General features: G+C 45.7%; 2 protein-coding genes across 2 annotated transcripts in view; one reads left to right on the forward strand and one right to left on the reverse strand.

The window, feature by feature from the left end:
• The window catches only part of RANBP9 (RAN binding protein 9), a 91,185-nt gene extending 77,130 nt beyond the window's left edge, over window positions 1–14,055 (forward strand). The window contains exons 11-14 of the mRNA XM_040460458.1: window positions 1,126–1,247; window positions 2,905–3,056; window positions 9,605–9,716; window positions 13,065–14,055. Of these exons, the coding sequence (XP_040316392.1) occupies window positions 1,126–1,247; window positions 2,905–3,056; window positions 9,605–9,716; window positions 13,065–13,195 (517 nt within the window). The 3' untranslated portion in view covers window positions 13,196–14,055. The remainder of the gene's footprint in view (window positions 1–1,125; window positions 1,248–2,904; window positions 3,057–9,604; window positions 9,717–13,064) is intronic.
• Window positions 14,056–14,743: 688 nt separating this feature from the next.
• NOL7 (nucleolar protein 7) lies at window positions 14,744–19,221 on the reverse strand. Its single transcript, XM_040460459.1, has 8 exons — window positions 18,925–19,221; window positions 18,758–18,818; window positions 18,054–18,112; window positions 16,373–16,404; window positions 16,051–16,132; window positions 15,360–15,481; window positions 15,204–15,281; window positions 14,744–14,929 (listed from the first exon to the last, which is right to left on the reverse strand). Exons 1-8 carry the CDS (start codon window positions 19,176–19,178, stop codon window positions 14,853–14,855), a joined length of 765 nt encoding a protein of 254 aa, XP_040316393.1. The 5' UTR covers window positions 19,179–19,221; the 3' UTR covers window positions 14,744–14,852.
• Window positions 19,222–21,158: the final 1,937 nt, after the last annotated feature.

Raw genomic sequence — 21,158 nt, forward strand, 5'->3', positions numbered from 1 at the left:
TGCCCCCTCCTTCCTAGATCTGTGTCTTTTTGCCTTACACGTCTCACCGATGGAAGCAGTGCTCTCACACGCACACACTTAAACTCACGCACTCACCCCAAGGTGCTACCAGCGGTTACCTCTGGTGGTGTGTGCAGAGCGCGTTTTGCTTGTCTGCGTTCAGTGTTGGTTTTTTCCTACGAATGAATATAGGTTGCTTTTTTAATGAGAAAAGTGTATTTTCATTTAAATATTTCCTACACTGTCATCACGCGTTCCTTCTGGGCCGTATAATCCCTGCCTGGATCTTCACTGGAGAAGTCTTCAAGAGGAGGCGTTTGTCGTTTGTAGAGCGAGTGCGCGCGCCCACAAGTTCAGTGTGTGTCCAGACGCAGTTACTGGCACGGGGCTGTTCTTCAGTAAATGTGACCTGCGGGAAAATGAGGAGCAACCTAAATACCCAAAATCACATTTTTAAAATGAGGATTTAGCAGTGCTTTTTAGATTCTGTAGCCAGCGAGAAAGCCTGCGAGAGAAAAATCACGGCGGGGGCTGGCCGGGGTGTGAGAGGGCGAGCCAGAGTGGTCTTCCAGATCACCGTTCACCTTGGTGGGAGGCTGTGTTTCTGAGTGGTGAGGACGGATGCCACCCCGTCCAGGCCATTTAAAGAAAACCTCGTTCTGGAAGGGATGAAGATGAGGGCACGAGAAAGGTGACGTGGGATCGGGGAATGGTTTGTTTTGACGGGGTAGTTTCCCCCTTCTTTGCCCTGACTGCTCAAAATGCGTGCGGTGTGAGGCTGGGGCACCCGGGGGCAAGAGCTGATGAACACACAACCAAGTGCAGATCTGACCTGGAAACACGGTGAGACGTATGTGAAAAGTAGTTTGTCCAGACGGATATAGAGTCAGGAAACCGCTGCATTTTAGGCCGTACGCTGTTTTCCTCCTTCCAGGAGTACGACTTTGGTGCGAGTCGGCTACCTACTGGCTTTGAAGACATTCAGGATAGAACCAAATACCTTGTTTTTGCAGACTGTGTTGCCCTATGAAGTCAGGCTATGAGGAGGCTAGGAGTAGGAGTTTATTTTAAACTACGCCGCGAGGATGTGATTTCTAAAGTTCGGTGTTTCTTCTTTATTTCCAGTAATGATGTGGATATGGAGACAGAGCACTACTCCAATGGGGTTGGAGAGACTTCATCCAACGGCTTCCTAAATGGTAGCTCTAAACATGACCACGAAATGGAAGACTGTGACACCGAAATGGGTCTGCAGTGGTATTTCTTACGTTTTTAATAAAAAATGGTGACTACAAGGTTATGCTTTTACTTCTATTGATTCACAGCTGATGAGCATAAATCACGTTTAGCGATGTATGTGCCATGGGATTTGACAAGAGCACATATCCGATCGTAAACTGCCTCGTGAGCGCGGGCTGCTGCAGGGTGCGGTGCTTTCCAGTGCCTTCTGAAGTTAAGTTCCAGCCGGTTTTCTGTGCCGGACTGTCTTCGGCTCAACTTGGTGCTGGCGTTGATGCAGCCGTACTCTTACTAGCGTTAACTGTCTTTTAGGACACTTGGGGTTGGGGAAATGAACGTTTTTACACTGGCTTCAGTATGGCCAGTGAAGGCCAGATGGGTACAGCTGATTTTATAAATTCGAATCAATTTCTTAAGTTCATTTAATGTGAATATCTGTGACTATGCATAGTTCAGTGCCTGGCACATAGTAGGTGCTTCAGTATGACCCCTCTTTCCCTCTCCCTCCCCCAGGCCCCCCCAAAATTATGTGGCTGAAAGGTACATTAGCACGCATAGTTTTGTTTGGTTGGTAACTTGCATAGTAAATTGTACCATAAGGTTAAACCATCAGCAAACTTTCCCATCAATTGAAGAATGAAAATGATTGGAGCTTAAAAATTCTTTTTTGCCTGAATTCGATGGCAACATTAGGTTTCTGAGTATTTGGGAGTTAAAGGGTCCTTATTGAGGACTGTTGTTGAGGATTATGTGTTCAGTGTAAAATCCATTTTTCCAGCAAGGGGTATAGTTGAGAAGGCAGCCTAGTTTTCTTCTGTCAGATACCAGCACCCTCAACATTCAGAGTATAATCAGAGCATGGTGATTGAGAGTTCTGGAGCCAGATGACCTGGATTTGAATTCTGCAACTGCCATTTACAAGCTGTGTGACCTTGCTCAAGTTACTTAAGAGCACAGTGCCTCAGTTTCTTCATCTGTAAAATGGGTGTGGTAATAATAGCAACCGCCTCATAGGCCACTGTAAAGCTTAAATGGGCTAATTTGTGAAAAGCTAGTAGGCATAAAGGAAGTGCTGAGTAAATGTTAAGGATCGTCATCGTTAGTAATTTATATGTTATTAGGGATTCATACAGTTACATTATTGATCAGCGGTTATTGTCAACCAAGATACATACTAAACAATTATTTTCTCAAAGTGTGTATTTAATCCTGCGATTCCCTGGTGTCTTCTGTGTTTTTATTGGAGTCATTTAGCTTTTCACCTGGAGGAGTCCTTTTTTTCCATCTCTGCTCTGTGTCAGTCAGAGTAGCTGGAGTGGCAGTGCTGTTTTCTCCTTAATGCTGCTTAATGTAGTTTTAGAGAACTGTGCTTAACTTCTTCTACACTTTTCCCTGATATACCAGGGGCATCCTAAATGGAGGCGATTTCAACAGACTTTGACCTGCGTGCTGGAGAGTAGAGCCTAGATTCTTGAGACCTAGATAAAGTATACCTTTTAGCTGCAATGTTTCCTATTAAGTGAAAAAGAAAACCGCATATTTAAATAAACTATTAGGTAGTAATTACTAAATGAAACGTACAAAATGTTGTAAGCAACTGATGTTCATTTCTCCCTGGCACTCCATTTAATAAGAAAGTAAAATACTCGTTTGTTTTGCTTACAGAAGTTGATTCGAGTCAGTTAAGACGCCAGTTGTGTGGAGGAAGTCAAGCCGCCATAGAAAGAATGATTCACTTTGGAAGAGAGCTACAAGCCATGAGTGAACAGCTGAGGAGAGAATGTGGCAAGAACACAGCAAATAAAAAAATGTTGAAGGTAGATTTGTTTGTCCTTGAAAAATTATTGATGTGTCAGAGGAACTAAAATTTAATTTTGTAAAGCACTGAGCGCTAGGAATTCTTGTTGGGCTTCAGGTAAAAAGAATGGATTCAGGGCACCTGGGTGGCTCAGCTAAGCATCCGACTCTTTAGCTCAGCTCAGCTCTTGATCTCAGGGTCGTGAGTTCTAGCCCCGCGTTGGACTCTGTGCTGGGCATGAAGGCTACTTAAAAAAATCAATAAAGGTAGGGATTCAATCCCAGTTCTGCCGCCTGTCAGCGTTTTATGCCCTGTCGACTTACTGTAGTTTTCTTAGCTGTAAAATTAGCAGACTTATTAGGAGACATGCGGGTTTGCTGATAAAACTATAAGTTTGCGATATTTTTATTTCCATAAACATTGCTCAGGGCTGCAGCAGATTGAACGTGTACTACGTGGCTTTCATTTTGACAGTGATTGCTGAGGCACTTTCACAACCCCAGATAGATAAAATACATTTTCAGATCTCTTCTGGATTGATGCGCATGACAGATGGTAAGATGGCTAGGACTTCAGCGGTTTAGTACGGTGGTCACAAGTTTGCGTGTCAGTTGCGGATGGAGTTCTTCCCTCCCTTAAGTCGCCGTTGCTGTTAGTTGTAGAGATGTTAAGACTCCAAGAGGGTTTTTTTTTTGTACTCGCGTAAGTCCCAACAGCCCTGTAAGTCTATGACATGTTAACCTAGCTGTTGCATTTTTTTTGTAATCCTGCATCAGCTTGGGCTCAGAGGTGATTCGTTAGCAACATTTTCTCCTGAGTGTTTAAAAGGAGAGACGCGTGTGCTGTGGCCCTGAGACCGATGCTGGGGTGCAGTGGCAGGAGCAAGGCTTCTACCAGCCCTTCCTGACCCAAACTGAGCCTCAGCGCCACAGTCAGCACCACTTAGCAGCACCAAACGCGGCCTAAAAGCAGCCAAAACTCAAACAGCTAGCTGCACCGGAGCCTCCGTACGGTGCCTGTGTAGACGGAACACCACCTGCTCAGCCTAGGATGGTGGGTGAAGGTACCAACCACGTACATCGCCAGTTACGGCGTGTGGTCTTGTAGCGTCGGGGGCTGCGACGGGAGCAGCGGTGTATTTGCTCTACGCGGTACTTCACCCGCTGGATCGCATAACTGCGGTTTCTGGTGGCGACCCTGAGCTATCCAAAAAAAAAAAAAAAAAAAGGAAGTTAATTATGATTTTTATGCTAAATAAAATTGGTGGAATATGTAATTTAAACAGTTTTTCATTTAAAATGTCAAATCGTTTGGTGGGACCGCAAACTGGTGCAGCCACTGTGAAAACGGTTTGGAGATCTCCCAAAAAATTAAAAATAGAATTACCATGTGATTCAGTAATTCCACTCCTGGGTATTTACCCAAAGAATATGAAAACAGTAATTCTAAAAGATCCATGCACCCCTGTGTTTATAGCAGCAGCATTGTCTACAACAGCCAAATTAGGGAAGCAGCCCGTGTCCACCGACCGGTGAATGGATAAAGAAGTGGGAGACACACACACACACACACACACACACACACACACACAAATGTTCCTCAGCCATAAAAAAGAACGAAATCTTGTCATTTGTGACAACGTGGATGGACTTCGTATTCTGCTAAGTGAAATAAGTTGGAGAAAGACAAATACCACACAATTTCACACATATGTGGAATTTAAGAAATAAAGAAAACTGACCAGAAAAAGACTCTTAACTCTAGAGAACACACTGCTGGTTGCCAGAGGGGAGGTGGCTGGGGAATGGGTGAAACAGGTGATGGGGATCAAGGAGCGCACTTGTGAGGAGCGCTGGGTAATGTGTAGAATTGTTGAATCACCATATTGTGCACCTGAAACTATTCTAATGCCGTGTGTTAATTATACTGAAGTTTAAAAAAAAAAAAACAACAATAAATTAAAGCCAGACACTGACCTATTAGGAATATGGCTGCCCACGTTTGCCCTATAAGGTGAAGAATTCCTTGACGTCAGACTAGGTCTTTACTTAACTCCGCCCCCTTCAAATATATCCAGTGCGCATGGCACCTCGCTATTCATGAATGTTTATCAAGAGTTTTGTTTATATGGGTTCTGTTTATTGATACTTACCATACTAGAAATTAAAACAAATGATTAATCTCCTGACCAATAATCCTGGATCCATTGAATATTTTTACGAAAAATAACTTCCAGAAACTTTGGAAGAATGGCATCGCTTTACATTTGCCAGGCTTAATGGAGGGGAAGTTGGATTCTCGTCCCTACCTGTGCACTCGATGTGCTGTGCTGTCACTGTCACCGGCCCCGTGGCCCCTGGAAACCCCGCTGTGTGGCCGGGAGAGAATGAGAGTGAGGGTGAGGCGAGAGAGAGTTTTCTCAGTTTTATTACGAAAACAGTGTTGACGTTCCGGGACCTCCTGCAAGGATCTTAGATTGAACCCAGTGTTTCTGGACTGTACTTTGAGAACTGCTGTTTTAGGGGATATTTGGGGATACGGAATGTTTCTAAGAATTCATGTGCTTTTTTACGCTAGGTCATCTTGACTGTTTTCTTGTTAAAACTTTATGCTAATTGTGCATGATGAAGGAATGTGATTTATGTAGTGCCTTTCAGAATGTAAGATTTCACTTAATCAGCTTACTGTCTTTGATGCTGATGTGCATAAGCTGAGAAAATGGCATTGATGTGGCCTCTTCTCAAAGATAGTCCTTGATTATATATTGAATTATGTGAAGATGTAATTCATCTTCCTCATCTAAAGAGTGTGGATGGCTTTGATTTTGCACTTCTGACTTCTAAGCACATGCCAACTACTACTTTAAGAGACTTTCTTAATATTCTGAACTCCTTCCTTCCCATTCCCCAAACTTCTCTTGATCCACGTGGGGACAAGATGACTGACTGATCCAAGTTACAAGTCCCCGAAGAACAGCTGGAGGACTTGAGGACAACATGAAGAGGTGGTTTTTTTTTTTTGTCATCGTTGAGAAGGTTTAGAAATCATCCCCTTTCATTTTTCATTTCAGGGCACGTGTGATTGTAGTGGGTAATTTTTATCTTTAATTTTGTGTGGATCCGCGTAAGCATCTGAATCACACAGGCATCTGTAGAGAGAAAGATTCCTTTAAATGTGAAGCTAAGAGTTCCCTAAATGCTTTACTGTCTTCTGCTTCCCAGGGTCCTGGGGAGCAGGCCTCGTGCAGAGCCTGGGGTGGCCCGTGTGCGGTAAAAATGGGTGGGAGGGGCAGGGCGTCCTGCAGCGCCCGTTTCCCTTGACCTTTCCCGGTTCTCTGTCTTCCTTTCCTCTTCTCCTCTTCTCTGTTCCTCACCTCCCTACGCCTGCCAGTGGCTTGTCAGACAGCTACCTGAGTTTGTTCAGGAGCTGCGTCCTGAGGCTCTGGCCGGAGGGACCGTGGAGTCGCACACGAAGCAGCAGCCCCGGCTGGCAATTGAAGCCAAAACAGAACGACTTAAGACCAGCCCTGTTTAGAAACTGCTGCAGACTTTAAGCCAACTACAAGTACAGTTTGAGAATCCTACCTAAATGACGTCACGTTTGCCTCAGAAGTGATTCCCACTGAGATCTGTTTGTTTTTAAGTGAAAAGTAACCCACGATCCCACGCCTCAGAGTTTCAGTTTTGTGCCTTAAATCCCCCGTGTGTATATTTTACATAGTAAGTGTACCATTTTGTGGTGTTGTCATTGTCCTAAAAATGTACTCCCAGTTTCTGTGCATCCGTTCTTTTTAAATGGCTACATGCTACTCTCTTGAGTTGCTGTGTCAGTTCGTTGAAGCGTTGCTTTATTCAATTTTTTGCTTTTATTCAGATGCTTTAGTGAATGCCTTTATACATGCGTCTTTGTTCCTTAAAATTACAACACGGGATAGAGTCCTGGAAAGAGAATGATTGAGTCAAAGCTTGGGATTATCGTGGCTTTTCCTGTATATTGCTATACTGTTTTCCAGAAACCTTCCCCCAGCTTACAGCAGTAGTAAAGGAAAGTGACAGAAGTACTCCTGTGTTAGTCTGTTTTAGTGACTTCAAGCTCAGACCTTAAAATCGCTTGTTTGCATTTCTTTGGTCACCACCATCAGTTAGGTTTTACTGCAGGATTTAAAACATTAATGTTGCTGCCCTAATTTCACTCCCTTTGGAAAGGAAAATTGTAGATATTCAGGGAACCTGGTGGCATAAGCCTTTTTTTTTTTTTCTTGTTCTTCTTCTTTTAAGGTTTTCTTAGTTTTCTTGCTTATAGCTTCACCTGACTTCCAAGCCTGTTCCATTGTGCTGCGATGGGATCCTGCTGAAGTCAAGTCTTACCCACATCAGTCCTCCATTTAAAACTCCATTGTTGTATTGGAAAAAAAAAATGTAAGCCTTTGGGGACATTTTAGGATCTAACCCCCCTTACCTCTGGCTCCGTCCGTGCCTTTCTTTCTCTCAGCCTGTTTCCACGTAGTTTGGGTCTCTCTGGGACTGTGACATGTGACCCAAAATACTGCATGTTCATAAGCAGTACCCTGTCCATTGTTTATTTACATGTCTGACTTCGCCGTAAGACCACGTGGGTTCTTGGCACAATGACTAGGTCCTGGTGATTGCTCTCTGTGTCCTCAGGGTCCGGCAGCTGTGTGCAATAATACTCAATTGTTTTGAAAATATTAGAGCTAAATTTTAGACTTTCTTCATCTTGATATTTAGATTGGCAGTTAAAAGAAGCTGCATCTTACTAAAAGAGGTTCTGTACTAACTGTGTGCCCTTAAGCGCTCACTGCCTCAGTTTGCTTCTCCGTAAGATGGGCATAACAGTATCCGTCTCCTAAGGTTATTGTGAGGATAAAATGAGATTCTCCACGTTAGGGCTCGAAACATTGCTTCACCCGGTATTAGTGCACGATAAATTATTACCATCATTACCTTTTTTTCCATGAGGTTTTGGTGAAATACTAGAAGAAGGTGTTAACAGAAGAACGGTCTGCCTTGAGATCTGGGACCACAACCTTTCTCGTTTCTGGTTGCGTGTCCGGATGTATACACCCAAGAGGACGGTTTTGTGCTTAGAGGTTTTTAGGTACCAGTTGTTCCTTGAACACTTCTTCGGTATACTTCAGGTAGCTTTCTGTAGCATGGGGATGGTACCTCACTAGGTGGCTGTGGGGTAAATTAAGTCTTGAGCGAAGATCAGTGACTAGAGTTAGCTTCCCAGGATACAGGACGTTAATGCTCTTTCCATCAGTAAATTCGGATGGCGGGGGTGGGGGAGCCAGGAAATAGAACGGGGTGGCTCGGTGCGATGCACTGGAAGAAGCAGGTCCTGTAATGGGCGGGTGTGTGAAGCTGCTTCCCTGTTCCCAGCGTCCGTGAGTAGCTGCAGGGGACTCAAAATAGTGGAAGAAAGAAATTTTCCTTTCAGAGACCTTTCATTATAAAAACTGGGGCGAGCCGTCTACCACCCATGAAATATTCAGCAGCGGAAGGAAGACCGTGGACCAGCCGCACGCGTTTTCTTTGAGAGGCACGTGTATTCCCCGCCCGGTAGCCTCAGGCCATGCGGCTCCGGCTGTGTGGACAGCCCTCCTCCGGGCTCCCCGGTGTGCAGGCCGCGTGGGGTGAGAAAGGGCCAGAGCACAGCTGACCGGCAAGCCCGGCCTCCGAGGCCGCTCTGAGCAGCGGTGAGTTGAGCGGAGGAACGTCCGGGCAGCTGGACCTGGGATCCTTTCCTTCAGAAAGTCCAGTCTCCCACGTGTCCGTAGTCCTCATTTTGAAAGTGGCACTGATCGAATTCATTGACGCTTTCCTAAGCACTGTCCTACGTAGGCCTTCTGAATCGGGAAGGCGTCCTGTCATTCGCCTCTCTCGGGAACACCGCCCCGGATTCGGGCATGGACTTTGGGCAAAAGAGGACGACCTCCTGTACCGAGAGGTTAGAACGAACGGACGCTGCCAGTGTCCCGGAGCGGTTAGTGCTTACTGACTGAGAGTCACTGACTGAGAAGACCGCGTGTCCGTCCCTTTAGGAGGGGTGGCTCGAGGATGGTTGGAACCACTGAATGTTCCTGAAGGGCAGCCAGTTTACCTTGTTGGTCCTGAGGTTGAGAAAATGACATCCAGGGAGATGGATCTCGGCCCCACATCTGTTTAAGAAAATAAATAGGCTCTGTCCTTTTAATGTCAGATTCATACCAGTGGTGATAAATTATAGAGCATCTGAGTGCTTTTGTCTTCCTCTTTAATTAGCCCGTTCCACCAGAATTTAATTTTGCCGTGGTGTATGTGTTGCAGGGATGGGGGAAGATTCAGATTCAGATTGGCTGTTTACAGTAAAGAAGGAAGACCCATTAGGCTTTGTTGTATAATCTTGTTAAAAATATATATCATCATTGGGGTAAATGGGTTTGAGTGTTACCGTAGCCTTGTGCCGGAAAGCTGTGTATTTTACTCGTCTCTCAACTTTGTAGCCGTGGGGAGGACGGTAGCTGAAGCGTTTGAATTAAAAACCAAACTGCTGTGTTTTCAACAGGATGCATTCAGTTTACTCGCTTACTCGGATCCTTGGAACAGCCCGGTTGGAAATCAGCTTGACCCAATTCAGAGAGAACCCGTGTGCTCCGCCCTTAACAGTGCAATACTAGGTGAGTGAAGCGTCACTGCAGCCAGAGTGTCTGCATATTTGAGACGGGATTCGTATTTTGGTAAACTCTTCACGTAGAAACCATTTCTACATTTTAAAAAAGGTAAACTTACTTCAAAATACAGAAAGCTTCCCCTCCACCATCTCAATTCCAAAATTAAATGGATTCAAATAGAATAATAAAAAAAACCCCACAACGGTATATTGGGATCATACCCCGGGAAGTCTGGAAAATGGAAGTCTTTGTGTGCATGTTGTGTAAGCGTTTTTGGGCTGAGCCACACATACCGCAGCTTCCGCTGTGCTTAAGATACGGACACGAGGGACTTCCGGGTGACGTGTGACTGCCCTGCCAGCACCAGCCCTTGGAGTAGCACCGTATTTGCAGGAAAGTTCAGCATATTCAGCCGTATTATGCCCTTACCGGATAAAAAGCGAGAGGCGGGGGAAGAGACCAGCAGTTTCGGTGGTGAGACTTCGCTAGAGGCGAGCACGGAGGGAGACCGGTTTGCCCTTCCCCTGGTCGGTTGCTGTCCCTGTAAGCAACTCACTACAGAGTATGCTTACGGGACTCATGTCCCGAACAAATACTTTTTCTGTGAATGCTATAACATTCTGTGCGTTTATGCATAAACCGTACAGGGCGGTTTACGTGAAACTATGATCTTCTCTCGGAGATTCTTTTCAAAGGTAACTTAAAGAAGAGTGGCTTTTGACCTGACTTGACAGGCTAAATCCCCAGGTAAAATGAGGCTCCCACTCCTGCTCGGCCCTGTTACGTTTGGGAGCTTTATAGCAACACGTTTCAGACCATTTCAGGTGCGCGAGAGCATTGCCACGAAGAGCGGGGAGACCTGCAGCGGGCCAGGGACCGTATGGCTAGAATGTGAAGGGAGCAAGTGTTCCTACATGAGCCTCATCTGCTCTTACAAAGTTCATTACAGTTGACGCTCGAACCGAGTGGGGGTTGGGACACCAACCCCCCCGCACAAAAATCCGCATGTAACTTTTGACTCCCCTAAAACTTAACCGCTGCTGGCGGGAAGCCCTGCCAAGAACGGGAGCCCTTGATAGACACAGATCTGGTATGTGACGCGTGTTGTGTTCTGGATTCTTACAATAAAGCTGGAGGTGAAGAAAACCGGAGGGGAAGAGCCGGCTACATCCCTGTACCGTATCAAAAACCGCAGCTGGAAGCGGGTCTGTGTAGTTCAAACTGGTGTTTCTCAGGGGTGAACTGTGAATTCTTTGTGTTAAAGTAGAACAGTGGGGGGGTTTGCAATAACGGTAAGAAAAAAAGAAGCGTCTTTGGTGGGGTTTCTATAAATTTAGAATCTGTATATAATAAATCACGTGAATTTTCTCTGGTTAACGTGTTGTATTCTCTTTGGTTATATGAAATCCACTTAGCTCTATTGGTAAAGACGGAACTCAGTAGTAATGCTGAGATTGTAGGGCAAATTATGGTTTACTGTAATGGTCTTTTTGAAATCACAGCCTTCATATTTAAGGATCAGATTTGTGAAGAATATTTGAAGTAACCAGTTTTCTTAGAATAGTTTATGTCGAGTTCTTTAAGGTAATTCAGTGATTAAACATGAAATGTTGTAGGGCCATTAAAGATCTGTGTACTCTCACTGTGCTACCTGGTAGATAGGTTCAGCTGTACCTAGTGCTTAAATTTATATTCATAGGATTCCTGCAAAATTAATGACAGGCTTATTAATATAAATTGCTGTAGATGAATATGTGAATATTTATAAATACCATGCTATTTTATGTAGTACCATCTGTAATTAGTGCTTAAAGTTGTTACATATTAATTGTATGTTAGTTCTTGTCAGTTCCAGATCCAAAAAGAATTTAAAGGTGCTTATAACCACATGCCTCCTGATGCTTATCTTCCAGCAAGGTTACTTCCCTGTGAACCATCAGACATTTTGGAAAAAAAAGCTTCCTTTTCCATTTTTTATTCCTTTTCATGTTGATTTTGTGTAAAACTGAAATTGTTCTGGACTCAAGACAGAACTATAAGGTCCGTCCTGCTTAGAGCTGGCAAAAACTGTAGCACCATCAAAGTTTAGCTAAACAGTGTCTCGCCAAAGAATAGCCAGGACTTTATTAATCCTAACCCACAGACCACTTTTCAAACCATACTTTCCTCACTGATCTGTGTACCTTTTCTTACAGATTTCCATTCTTAAATTCTTGATCCTATTTTGTGTTCTTTTGTACCTTTAAATCCTGAATTTGCTTCATTTTTTGGTGCCATTCTTTACGGAACTTTCTCCCACCCCACTGCAACCTTGGAATCAAAAGTAGAATTAAATTGGGGCACCTGGTGGCTCAGTCGTTTGAGCGTCCAACTCCTTGATTTCAGCTCAGGTCATGATCCCAGGGTCGTGGGGTCGTGCCCTGTGCCAGGCTCTGGGCTGAGCGTGGCACCTGCTTCAGATCCTCTCTCTCTGCCTCTGTCCCCTCCCCCACTCACATGCATGCGCTCTCCCTCTAAAATAATAAAAATAGGATAGTATGGAGTGTGGCCTTACCTGCCAGTATCATGGTCTTTGCCCTTTGTTGTCCGCTATGCCTACAAAGGACTGAGGAGTGATTTTATTAATTGGGAATCTAATCAACTTAAAACTTGGACATCTCCACCCAGGGAGAGATCATTAGGAACTTGGCCAGTTTCACCAGTAGTTCATTTTTTCATTTCTGGCACAGAACTTGCAGACTTCTGGTATGTAGGACATGGAGAACAAATTTATCGGCAATTTAAAAAATATCTACCAACTGTAAGTCAACTCCCTCCAACGTTGTAGGGTGGTTTTGCTTTTGTCTTGCCTCACGGCCACCGTCACCATTTGCTCCCTAGAAGCCCAAGCAACATTCACCAATATGCCTTGGAGACAATTAGCCTCTGGTGGGTTCTATCCCCAGAAGGGGAGGAGTTTATCGGTGAAACTTTTACTTTAAGCCTGAGGCCTTTTCCTGTTAGGTCAAGTGACTTAAGTCAAAGAGAAATACTAAATAGTCCTTACTCCCCACTGTAAGTATCAGGTAAGACCGGACCTCTTTCCCATCATAGTTAATGTGGAAGTTTTTAAGTGTCGAATTCTGCAAGAATTTTCCTTCAGAGTCGAATACTCAGTAGCCATAGCACCTAGTCCGAGTAGCAGGGCCAAGACATTAATGACTGGCTTAGAAATGACCATTGCTAGTGAGGTAATTAAGAGCAGTATAGGCAGGCAGGGGTACGTTTTCAAGTAATGCAGTATTTTCCCCGTTGAGAAGTTTTTGGGAAATGTCTTGCTAATTGCTGTTTCCATTTTTAATCATTTTTCCTCAGAAACCCACAATCTGCCAAAGCAACCTCCACTCGCCCTAGCAATGGGCCAGGCCACACAATGTCTAGGACTGATGGCTCGGTCAGGAATCGGATCCTGTGCGTTTGCCACAGTGGAAGACTACCTACACTAGCTATGCATTTAAGGAGCTCACGTGTACATTGTGGCATATAGTCAACCTGGAAGTAGACCAGCTCTGCTGATTTGAAATTTAGATTTTTTAATTATGTACTGGGGACAGGTTTTTGTCGCTTTACATTGCTTCCTAGTTTACAGCATGATGCAAATGATTTTCTAACTTGGTGTTAGGAGAAATTATTTTCCATCTTTAACCTCTTAGTTGTCTAAGAGTTCAATATTACTGAATTTCAGACGTTCAAATTGATCATCACAAATCCTTTAAAACAATTACCTAAAAGAAACCAAAAAATCCTGCCGCCTTTGTTTGGGGGAGAGGGGGGAAGGAAACGGAACCAGTTGTGTTTGTGTTAGCATGTGGGTGATGTAAACTTCAATTTGGGAGATGCTCCGACCCCCGCTCCCATATAAGCATTCAATCAGTGTAACTTGCAAAACGCATAAACATCCGACAGTTTGAATTTATAGTGTTGATGGAAGAAATCATTTTTAATGTGTACTGTAAAACTTGAAATACTCAGGAGCTGAGTGAATATGTTTGTTGCTACTTACAATCCCGACCTGTTAGTCCCAGTAGTTTTGTTTTAACATGGTCTTTTTCAACTTTGTTTCCTGTTTAACTACAGACGACTTCTGTTGTAGACTCACAAGTTTAACTGTTGTATTATAACAGTATTACATGTCAACAGTGTGGTTATGACCTTTATTTATATAAAAACCAAATATTTAGTCAATTTACCGTGTCTTAATTTAATCTTTGTACACCTTCCATTTTTAAGTGCTTAAATGAGTACTATATTGCAATAAAAATGTAGTGATATAATTAACCAGCCATTAAAAATTTACTATTACAGATACTAGAGTGTCAATTGAATTTATATATTAGGTGCCTGCACACTTCTAATACAGAATTAGAGCAATCCTCTAAATCTGAGTTCTGCAACGCAAGACTGCCTTCGGCTTACTGGCCTCCCTAGAGTAGGGTCAGGCCTGATGCTGTGGGTGCTGCCGCAAGAAAACAGGCAATTCATCTCCTGTTTCTGTAACTACAGTAGGAACGATGGCACGTGGCCTGCCACCAAAGCACACCCGCCCAACCTGGTTAGAAGTAACACTTAACCAAGATCACCAAATCCTACGGCTAATGAACTCTGCACGGAGGCTTCCATCTTCCTCGAGAAGAAATACTTACTGCACTGAGATACTGAGCTTTCAGCTACTTCCCTCCTGTTCCATAGCCTGGGAAACAAATGCCCCTCAGAGCACCAAAACCTCTGCGAGACCAAGGCAGCTGAGAGCTGCAGCTGAAAACACCCCAGGGCCCACTTCTCTCACCCTGCTGTGCACCCAACACCGCAGGTGGAAGACGAGCTTTCAATTAAATGCGCAGACGCTCATAAAAAAGGGAAACCATTCTTTTGAACCGGTTTGTCTTCCAACGTCTTCCAACGTCGTTCTCAGAAACTACGAGGCAGGACTGTCCTGAAGGATGAGAGGTGAGGGGGTACTTCCCCCAACAGACCTACGAGTTTTGCAGTAAGCCTTCAAAACTCTTTATAAATCATTTATTAGATCTTTTTAAGAGCATTTTCTAACCCAAATAACTGAGTCCTATACATACAAGTTCTCATCCTTCATTTACTTCATTTGATTTACTTCTTAGAAGTTTTCATCTTTCTGACCATCCACCGTCTTTTAAACCTCTTGGCATTTTGTTTTTTCTGAGTTCCTAGAATAGAAAATTTTCTACAGTAAGAATATTGGATACGAAATTCGCAAGAAACAATTCCAAAGTTTTCAAGATTCTATGAATGTAAACACTAATCAAATTGTACAGTAGATATACCACGCTGAGCTATGTTTTAGAAGCAACTTCAAGATATTAATACAGAAGCCACTGTAAGGAAAAAATGGATTATCTCACAATTATTTAAGTATTTACTACCTCCTTAAAAGAAAGTGTGCAATATATAAAAAGCTGAGGGAGCGGAGCTGGATCTTACCCCAAGCATTATTCAGAAACTGGGCTGCAGCCTTTTTCACTGGTAACCTCTTATGTTCAAGAGACAGGAACTTATTTACTAGAAAAGAGAATTATCTATCACTTCTTTGTTTAATTTGCAGTAAAAAGTGAGACAGACGGTCTGTAAAGAAATTACCAGTAGTTCTGTTGGTTCCTGGACCATATAAAGAATTCTGTACAAAGGCTTCTGCTGCCTGCTGTCTTGAATCTCGCAGATCTTGACCTTTTAGCCTTAGAGCCAAGTAGCTTTTATCCTGGCTGGTGACAAACACAAAAGGTCAAAATGAGCAAATCTGAGAACATGCTGAGTTTGAAAATAAAAAGTGTTTTGTTAGCTGCTTAAAGTGAAAAGGGGCGCCTGGGTGGCTCAGTCGGTTAAGTGTCTGGCTTTGGCTCGGGTCATGATCTCACCGCTCGTGAGTTCGAGCCCCGCGTTGGGCTTGTGCTGACAGCTCGGAACCCGGAGCCCGCTTCGGATTCTGTGTCTTCCTCTCTCTCTTCCCCTAACCCACTCACATTCTGTCTCTGTCTCTCTCAAAAATAAACATTAAAAAAAGAAAAAATTAAAAAAAACCCAAAATCCTAATTTTCTGTAAGTGCAGATCGTGAATAAAATGACATCCCTGGGCTATTTTACTACACACAAATAGACTAACGTTTCCATTTTAGGAGGCAGAGGTCTTATTTTTATGCAAATATCAGAACTGGTTTTCCCATAGAGAAGGTAATCTGAAACTACTATAATGAAACTATTCCCCCCGCCCCAGGCCAATACTCTCTCTCAAGTCAGCTTCACATTCTCTGAAAAGAAGAAAGACCCTCCTTACCCGACAGACTGTACTTTTTGTACTTTAGCCTTCTTGGAATCACTTCCTTTGTCACAGTCTTCATTTTCCTTCTGCAAATTCGCTAAAAAATTGAGTTTATATATGTAAAACAAAGCAGGAACATTTACTGGACTGTACTTTAAACCTCCACTAGTACCAATCTGGGTACAATCTTTATTTGTAAGAAATAGAGACAACGGGCCAAGCTACGCTTGGCCGGGCCTATTCCCACACTCTCTCCGGGCCAAACATTTGGCTGCAAATATCTGCAAATGTACCCGACACTTACAAGAGAAGTTATTTAAATGAGAATAGTTCATACCTTCTTTCAACTTTCCTGATGATTTCTTGATGCTAAGGAAGAACAATAAAAACACTGATTGGTAAGGCAGATAGCAAAGATGACCCCACTGGTTAACACAATTTCATCTGCTTTTACAAAGATCTCCCCTTTGCATTACCACCGCCCTCGGTTTTTACTCAGGATCGTTAATCAGTTTTGGAAGCAAAAGCCCTCCCCAGGGCACTGCTACCAATTCCCAAACTAGTAATACGCTAGGAAGGGAGTATCTTCTCAGAAGTGAAGATCTCAAAGCCTATGAGCAAACTTCAGCAGAAGCAGATTGCTGTGGTTAACAGTAAAGTGAAAGACTTTAGGAAAAACGAGTTCTGTAATACAGTATTCAAAATACAAAGTGAAAACGTGGTAAGACCGCCTCGTTTTACTCGGAGGAATCACAAAGGGTTAATTCAGCAGTTCAGACACAAAGACAAGGATGGAGACCAGGACTAGCCTGGAAGAACAGTGGTCTAACGAGAGACCAATGTGAACTGACCCGAGAAACACAACAGGAGACTCCCATGTGGAAACACCAGCACAGGAGAAAAGCTACACTAAGGATCTGAGCTTGGTTTTTAAGGAGGAAAGGGGAATGTGCCCCAGGTAACAATTGTTAGTATGTTTACTGGTAGTGTTTACAGAACTTGAATAGCTCTTTGGAAAAGCCTTTTACTGAAAATTTTGAGAACCGCTGGCCTAGGCAAGAAATACAGGACTAGGGGTGTCTGGGTGGCTGTCCACTAAGCGAGCGGCTCAGGTCATGATCCCAGGGTCGTGGGATTGAGTCCCAGCTCGGGCTCCTGAGATTCTCTCTCTCTCTTTCCCTCCCCCTCCCCTCCCCTGTCTGCACGCTCTCTTAAATATTAAAAAAAGAAAAAACTACAGGACTAAACTTCTGAACTTAATAAAGCAGTCAGGAGAAGCCAGGAGAATATGAAAACATTGCCAAATATCTGGCAGTCTAAATTTATTAAGGTTTGATTTCGAGGGCTAGAGGAGGACGAGAACTACTGCACTGGCCTTTACACATTCGGCACAGGGCACAGCTGCTAAATGAGAGGAATGAAACAGAAGCCGGGGAGCAGCCAAGGCAAGCTGTCGAGGGACAAGAGGAGCCTCAGAGCCTGCGGATGTGCCTGCTACTCCACTAGCCGATACAGTTCAAGACATCATTTTACTCACCACCGTCTCCCCTGCCCTTAGTACAATGACAGGAGCACAACCGTCCCCTGACTGAACACACTGGAATCAGTAACTCGGAGGCTAGAGTTTGCTGTGGGAATGAACACAAAGTGGTGGGGCACCTGGGTGGTTCATCCGACTTCGGCTCAGGTCACGATCTCGCGGTCCGTGGGTTCGAGCCCCGCGTCGGCTCTGTGCTGACCGCTCGGAGCCTGCTTCGGATTCTGCGTCTCCCTCTCTCTCTGCCCCTCCCCCGCTTGCTCTCTCAAAAACAGACATCAAATTTTTTTTTAAAAAGTGGCAGAAGACTGAAAAGTGGAGTTAATTCCCTCCACCTTTCCCACCAAATCCAGCCACCTACTGTGTAGCTTTCTGTCTTATTCTCTTTATTATTATGTGGATTCAAACAAACGTGTATACCCGTATAGCATCCAAAGACAGGTGTCTAAGCAAGGCGTATATAACAAGATCTATTACTTACTTAGTCTGTCCGGCTGTAGTTAACTTCTCTAGAATGTTATCCGGAAGGAGTTTCCTTTTCTTAGATTAAAACATTTAAAAATTAATCAGAGGTGAGATACATGACACACCCTGGGCTGCTTCTCAAGTTTCTGGCTCTAAGGACACAGCTGTACACCTAGAGCAAGAAATGAATTAGGCTGAACCCTCCCTGCCCCTGCGATCTCTACGCTGTGGAAGGAGTGGGCCCAGGAAGCTCAGAACCTGTAACGCATTCTTGGGAAGACTGAGCCAAGACCGGGAAGGCTGGCCCCTGTATTCCACCCCAGAGGTCACTGTTCTGCGATGAGCGCGGTCAAGTCACGTCCCTCTGAGCGGGCTGTCTGTGGCCAATCTGCCAAACGTCAGACGGCAAAGCAAAGATACTCCAGGTACAGCCTTCACTTTGCAGAGTACCTGAGCAACCCGATTTCGGGTAAAGAAACGACCTCCGCGAGGCTAAACGACCAGGCTCGTCACGGTGAGCTGGTACAGGGGGGAGAACCCCATGATCTCAAACTCCCGCCTCCTCCCACTCCCATTTTCAATCGGTGGACAGCAAAGAGCACGAGCGCCTTGGCTTGCGCCGCTGTCCCCAGAAACGTTAGCGACTCTCCCTGCCAAACCCGGGAATTCTGCCCCGGCCGGGGTGCCTTTGAAACGGAGACGCCTCCCCCAGCCTCTAACCTTTTGTTCGATGAACAGCTCCTCGCGTCGCTTCCTCTTCTCCTTCAGGAGCGTTTTGTCCCTGAGAGAGAGAGTGACAAGTCAGTGCGGGGCGACACGCGCGGGCCGGGGTTGGGGGGGGGGGGGGGGGGGCGGCGGCTGCTCCCGGCCGGCTGCGGGCTCCGAACCTGCGCACCGACTCCCGAACCCGCCGCTCCTCCTCTCGTGCTTCCGCCTGGGCGCTGGCGAAAGTCAGCTCCTCCGGGGCCTCGTCGTCTTCCTCGTCGTCTTCCTCCAGCGGCTCCGCGGCCGCGCCGCTGCTGGGCTGCCCGAGCAACAGGCCGTGCTCCGCCTCCTCCTCCTCCTCCTCCGAGGCGGGCTGGCCCTCGTCCACCATCGCCGACGGCGGGACGCGGGACGCGCGCGGCCGCAGCTGCACCATGGCCCACACAGCGCCCGGCCGTCCGGCCTCTGACCCGGAAGCAACGCGCAAGCGCCGCGTGACGCAAAGAAAGAGCGACGCGAGTCAGGCCGCCCCCTGCAGGTGCAGATGCGAAGACGGCCGCGCGCCAGCAGAGGCGCAGGCGCAGAAGGAGGAAGGGCGTGGCCTAAAGAGAGCCGGCCGGGTTTCTTTCCTCTCCGTATGCAGGATGTTTTCCTCGCCTGGGATCCCACCTGGATTCCTCTCCGCCCCGCAGCAGTGGCTCGCGCTCCGGCTGCGAGAGCGGGCAGGGATGGGGCTCGTTTCCAGGAGGGGAAGAGCCATCGTGAGACGTCCTCCGCTGGGAGGCTGGCAGAAGGATTGGCTGGCTCCCCCTCCCCCCCCCCCTCCGGTCCAGTGGCCAGCTATGCCAGCCAGTGCCCAGAAACCTGTGACCGCAAGCCCCGGCGGCCCTAACCTACCACGGGGATCCGCTTGGTCCTGTTAATCTGAAAAAATAACACTGCCGGTTGTTTTACCAGCGAAAAATGGGTTTATTCAGGAATCGTAGAGAGTTGCAACCCCCGGCAAACAGGCGGTAGGCAAAACCACAGCAAGTACCCCCAAAGCGTGGATCGCTCTTTATAAAGGAAAGGGAACCTTTGGGTGGGGCTGTTACAAACTAAAAGGCCATTGGAGTAAACTGGGAGTTCAAACTATAGTGGCTTCTCATTGGGCGAGTTGTCACGCTGTCATTGGCTGGGCTGTTGCTGGGGGAAGAGAAAAGTCTCCCTCCTGTGGGCTGTAATAAAGCTGTCTACACCTGCCAGGTCCGCTGTTGGATTTGCAAGTAAGGGCAAGTGGTAGAGCGTGAGACCGCCCTTGCCCAACTTCCCAGCTCCATTTTAGTGAGGTTTCTCTTTATTAATTTTCACAGTCTAATTAATCAGTATTTGTAGAGTCAGCTCCCTTCACTCCCTGCACCCCAAAGAAGTGGCATTTCGAAGGGAAGAATTGTAGCAATAGGACCTCCATGCCTTCCAGTCCTCCTGTCGCCAACAGGAACAAGTTGACAGATGCAGGTTTCAATCAATCCTCAGCACCGAACATGTGCTTGGCAACCTCAGCCACCAGGCTCCCCTGACCACCTGCCCCCTGGACTGTCCACGCCTCTGTTCATCGTTGTTCGTCAACACACTTCTGACAGCTGATCATCGGGCACCCCTATTAGGATGTAAGCAATGTGAGAATAAGGTCCTGGTCTGGTTCCCTGCTTTAACCCCAGGAGCCTTGAACAGTGGCGGGTGGTCGCAAATCCTGAATCTGGTAGAAGAATAACTTCACCGTTACTTAGTGAACGGAACCCGAGTGTTGTTTATATTCTCCGCCTCCGGGTATATTTTGTCTCTTGGCACACAGGGCCCTTCCTGATCTCTGTGCTTATCTTCTCCCACCCATTGCACAGCACTAAGTGATTGGTCACTCTCTGAACAAACCAAGCTGTTTCACACTTGCTATGCATTTGTACACGCTGTTTCCTTTTCTGATACTCCTCCACGTGGAACTATTTATACTTCAAACATTGCCACCAAGGCTGACTTCCTCTTAGATTTTTGTTTTAACCTTTATTTATTTTTGAGGCAGAGAGAGAGACAGAGCATCAACGGGGGAGGGTCAGAGAGAGAGGGAGACACAGAATCCAAAACAGGCTCCAGGCTCTGAGCTGTCAGCACAGAGCCCCACGCGGGGCTCGAATCCACGAACCACGAGATCATGACCTGAGCCGAAGTCGCAGGCTTAACTGACTGAGCCACCCAGGCACCCCAAGGCTGACTTTCTCTTAAAGTGCCTTAATATCTACCCTATCCCCTCTCCACCCATCTCTAATTGCATTCTTCCCTGAATCTTGGGCATATTACTTCACTGTAGTTGCCACACTGTAAAATAGTTTACGTAACAGTTGTCCCAACCATTCTGTGAACTCCTGGAGGGTAAGGTCCA

Source organism: Herpailurus yagouaroundi, unplaced genomic scaffold (assembly GCF_014898765.1).
Source record: "Herpailurus yagouaroundi ecotype Mexico unplaced genomic scaffold, PumYag 250, whole genome shotgun sequence".
In the NCBI taxonomy this organism is placed as follows: domain Eukaryota; kingdom Metazoa; phylum Chordata; class Mammalia; order Carnivora; family Felidae; genus Herpailurus; species Herpailurus yagouaroundi.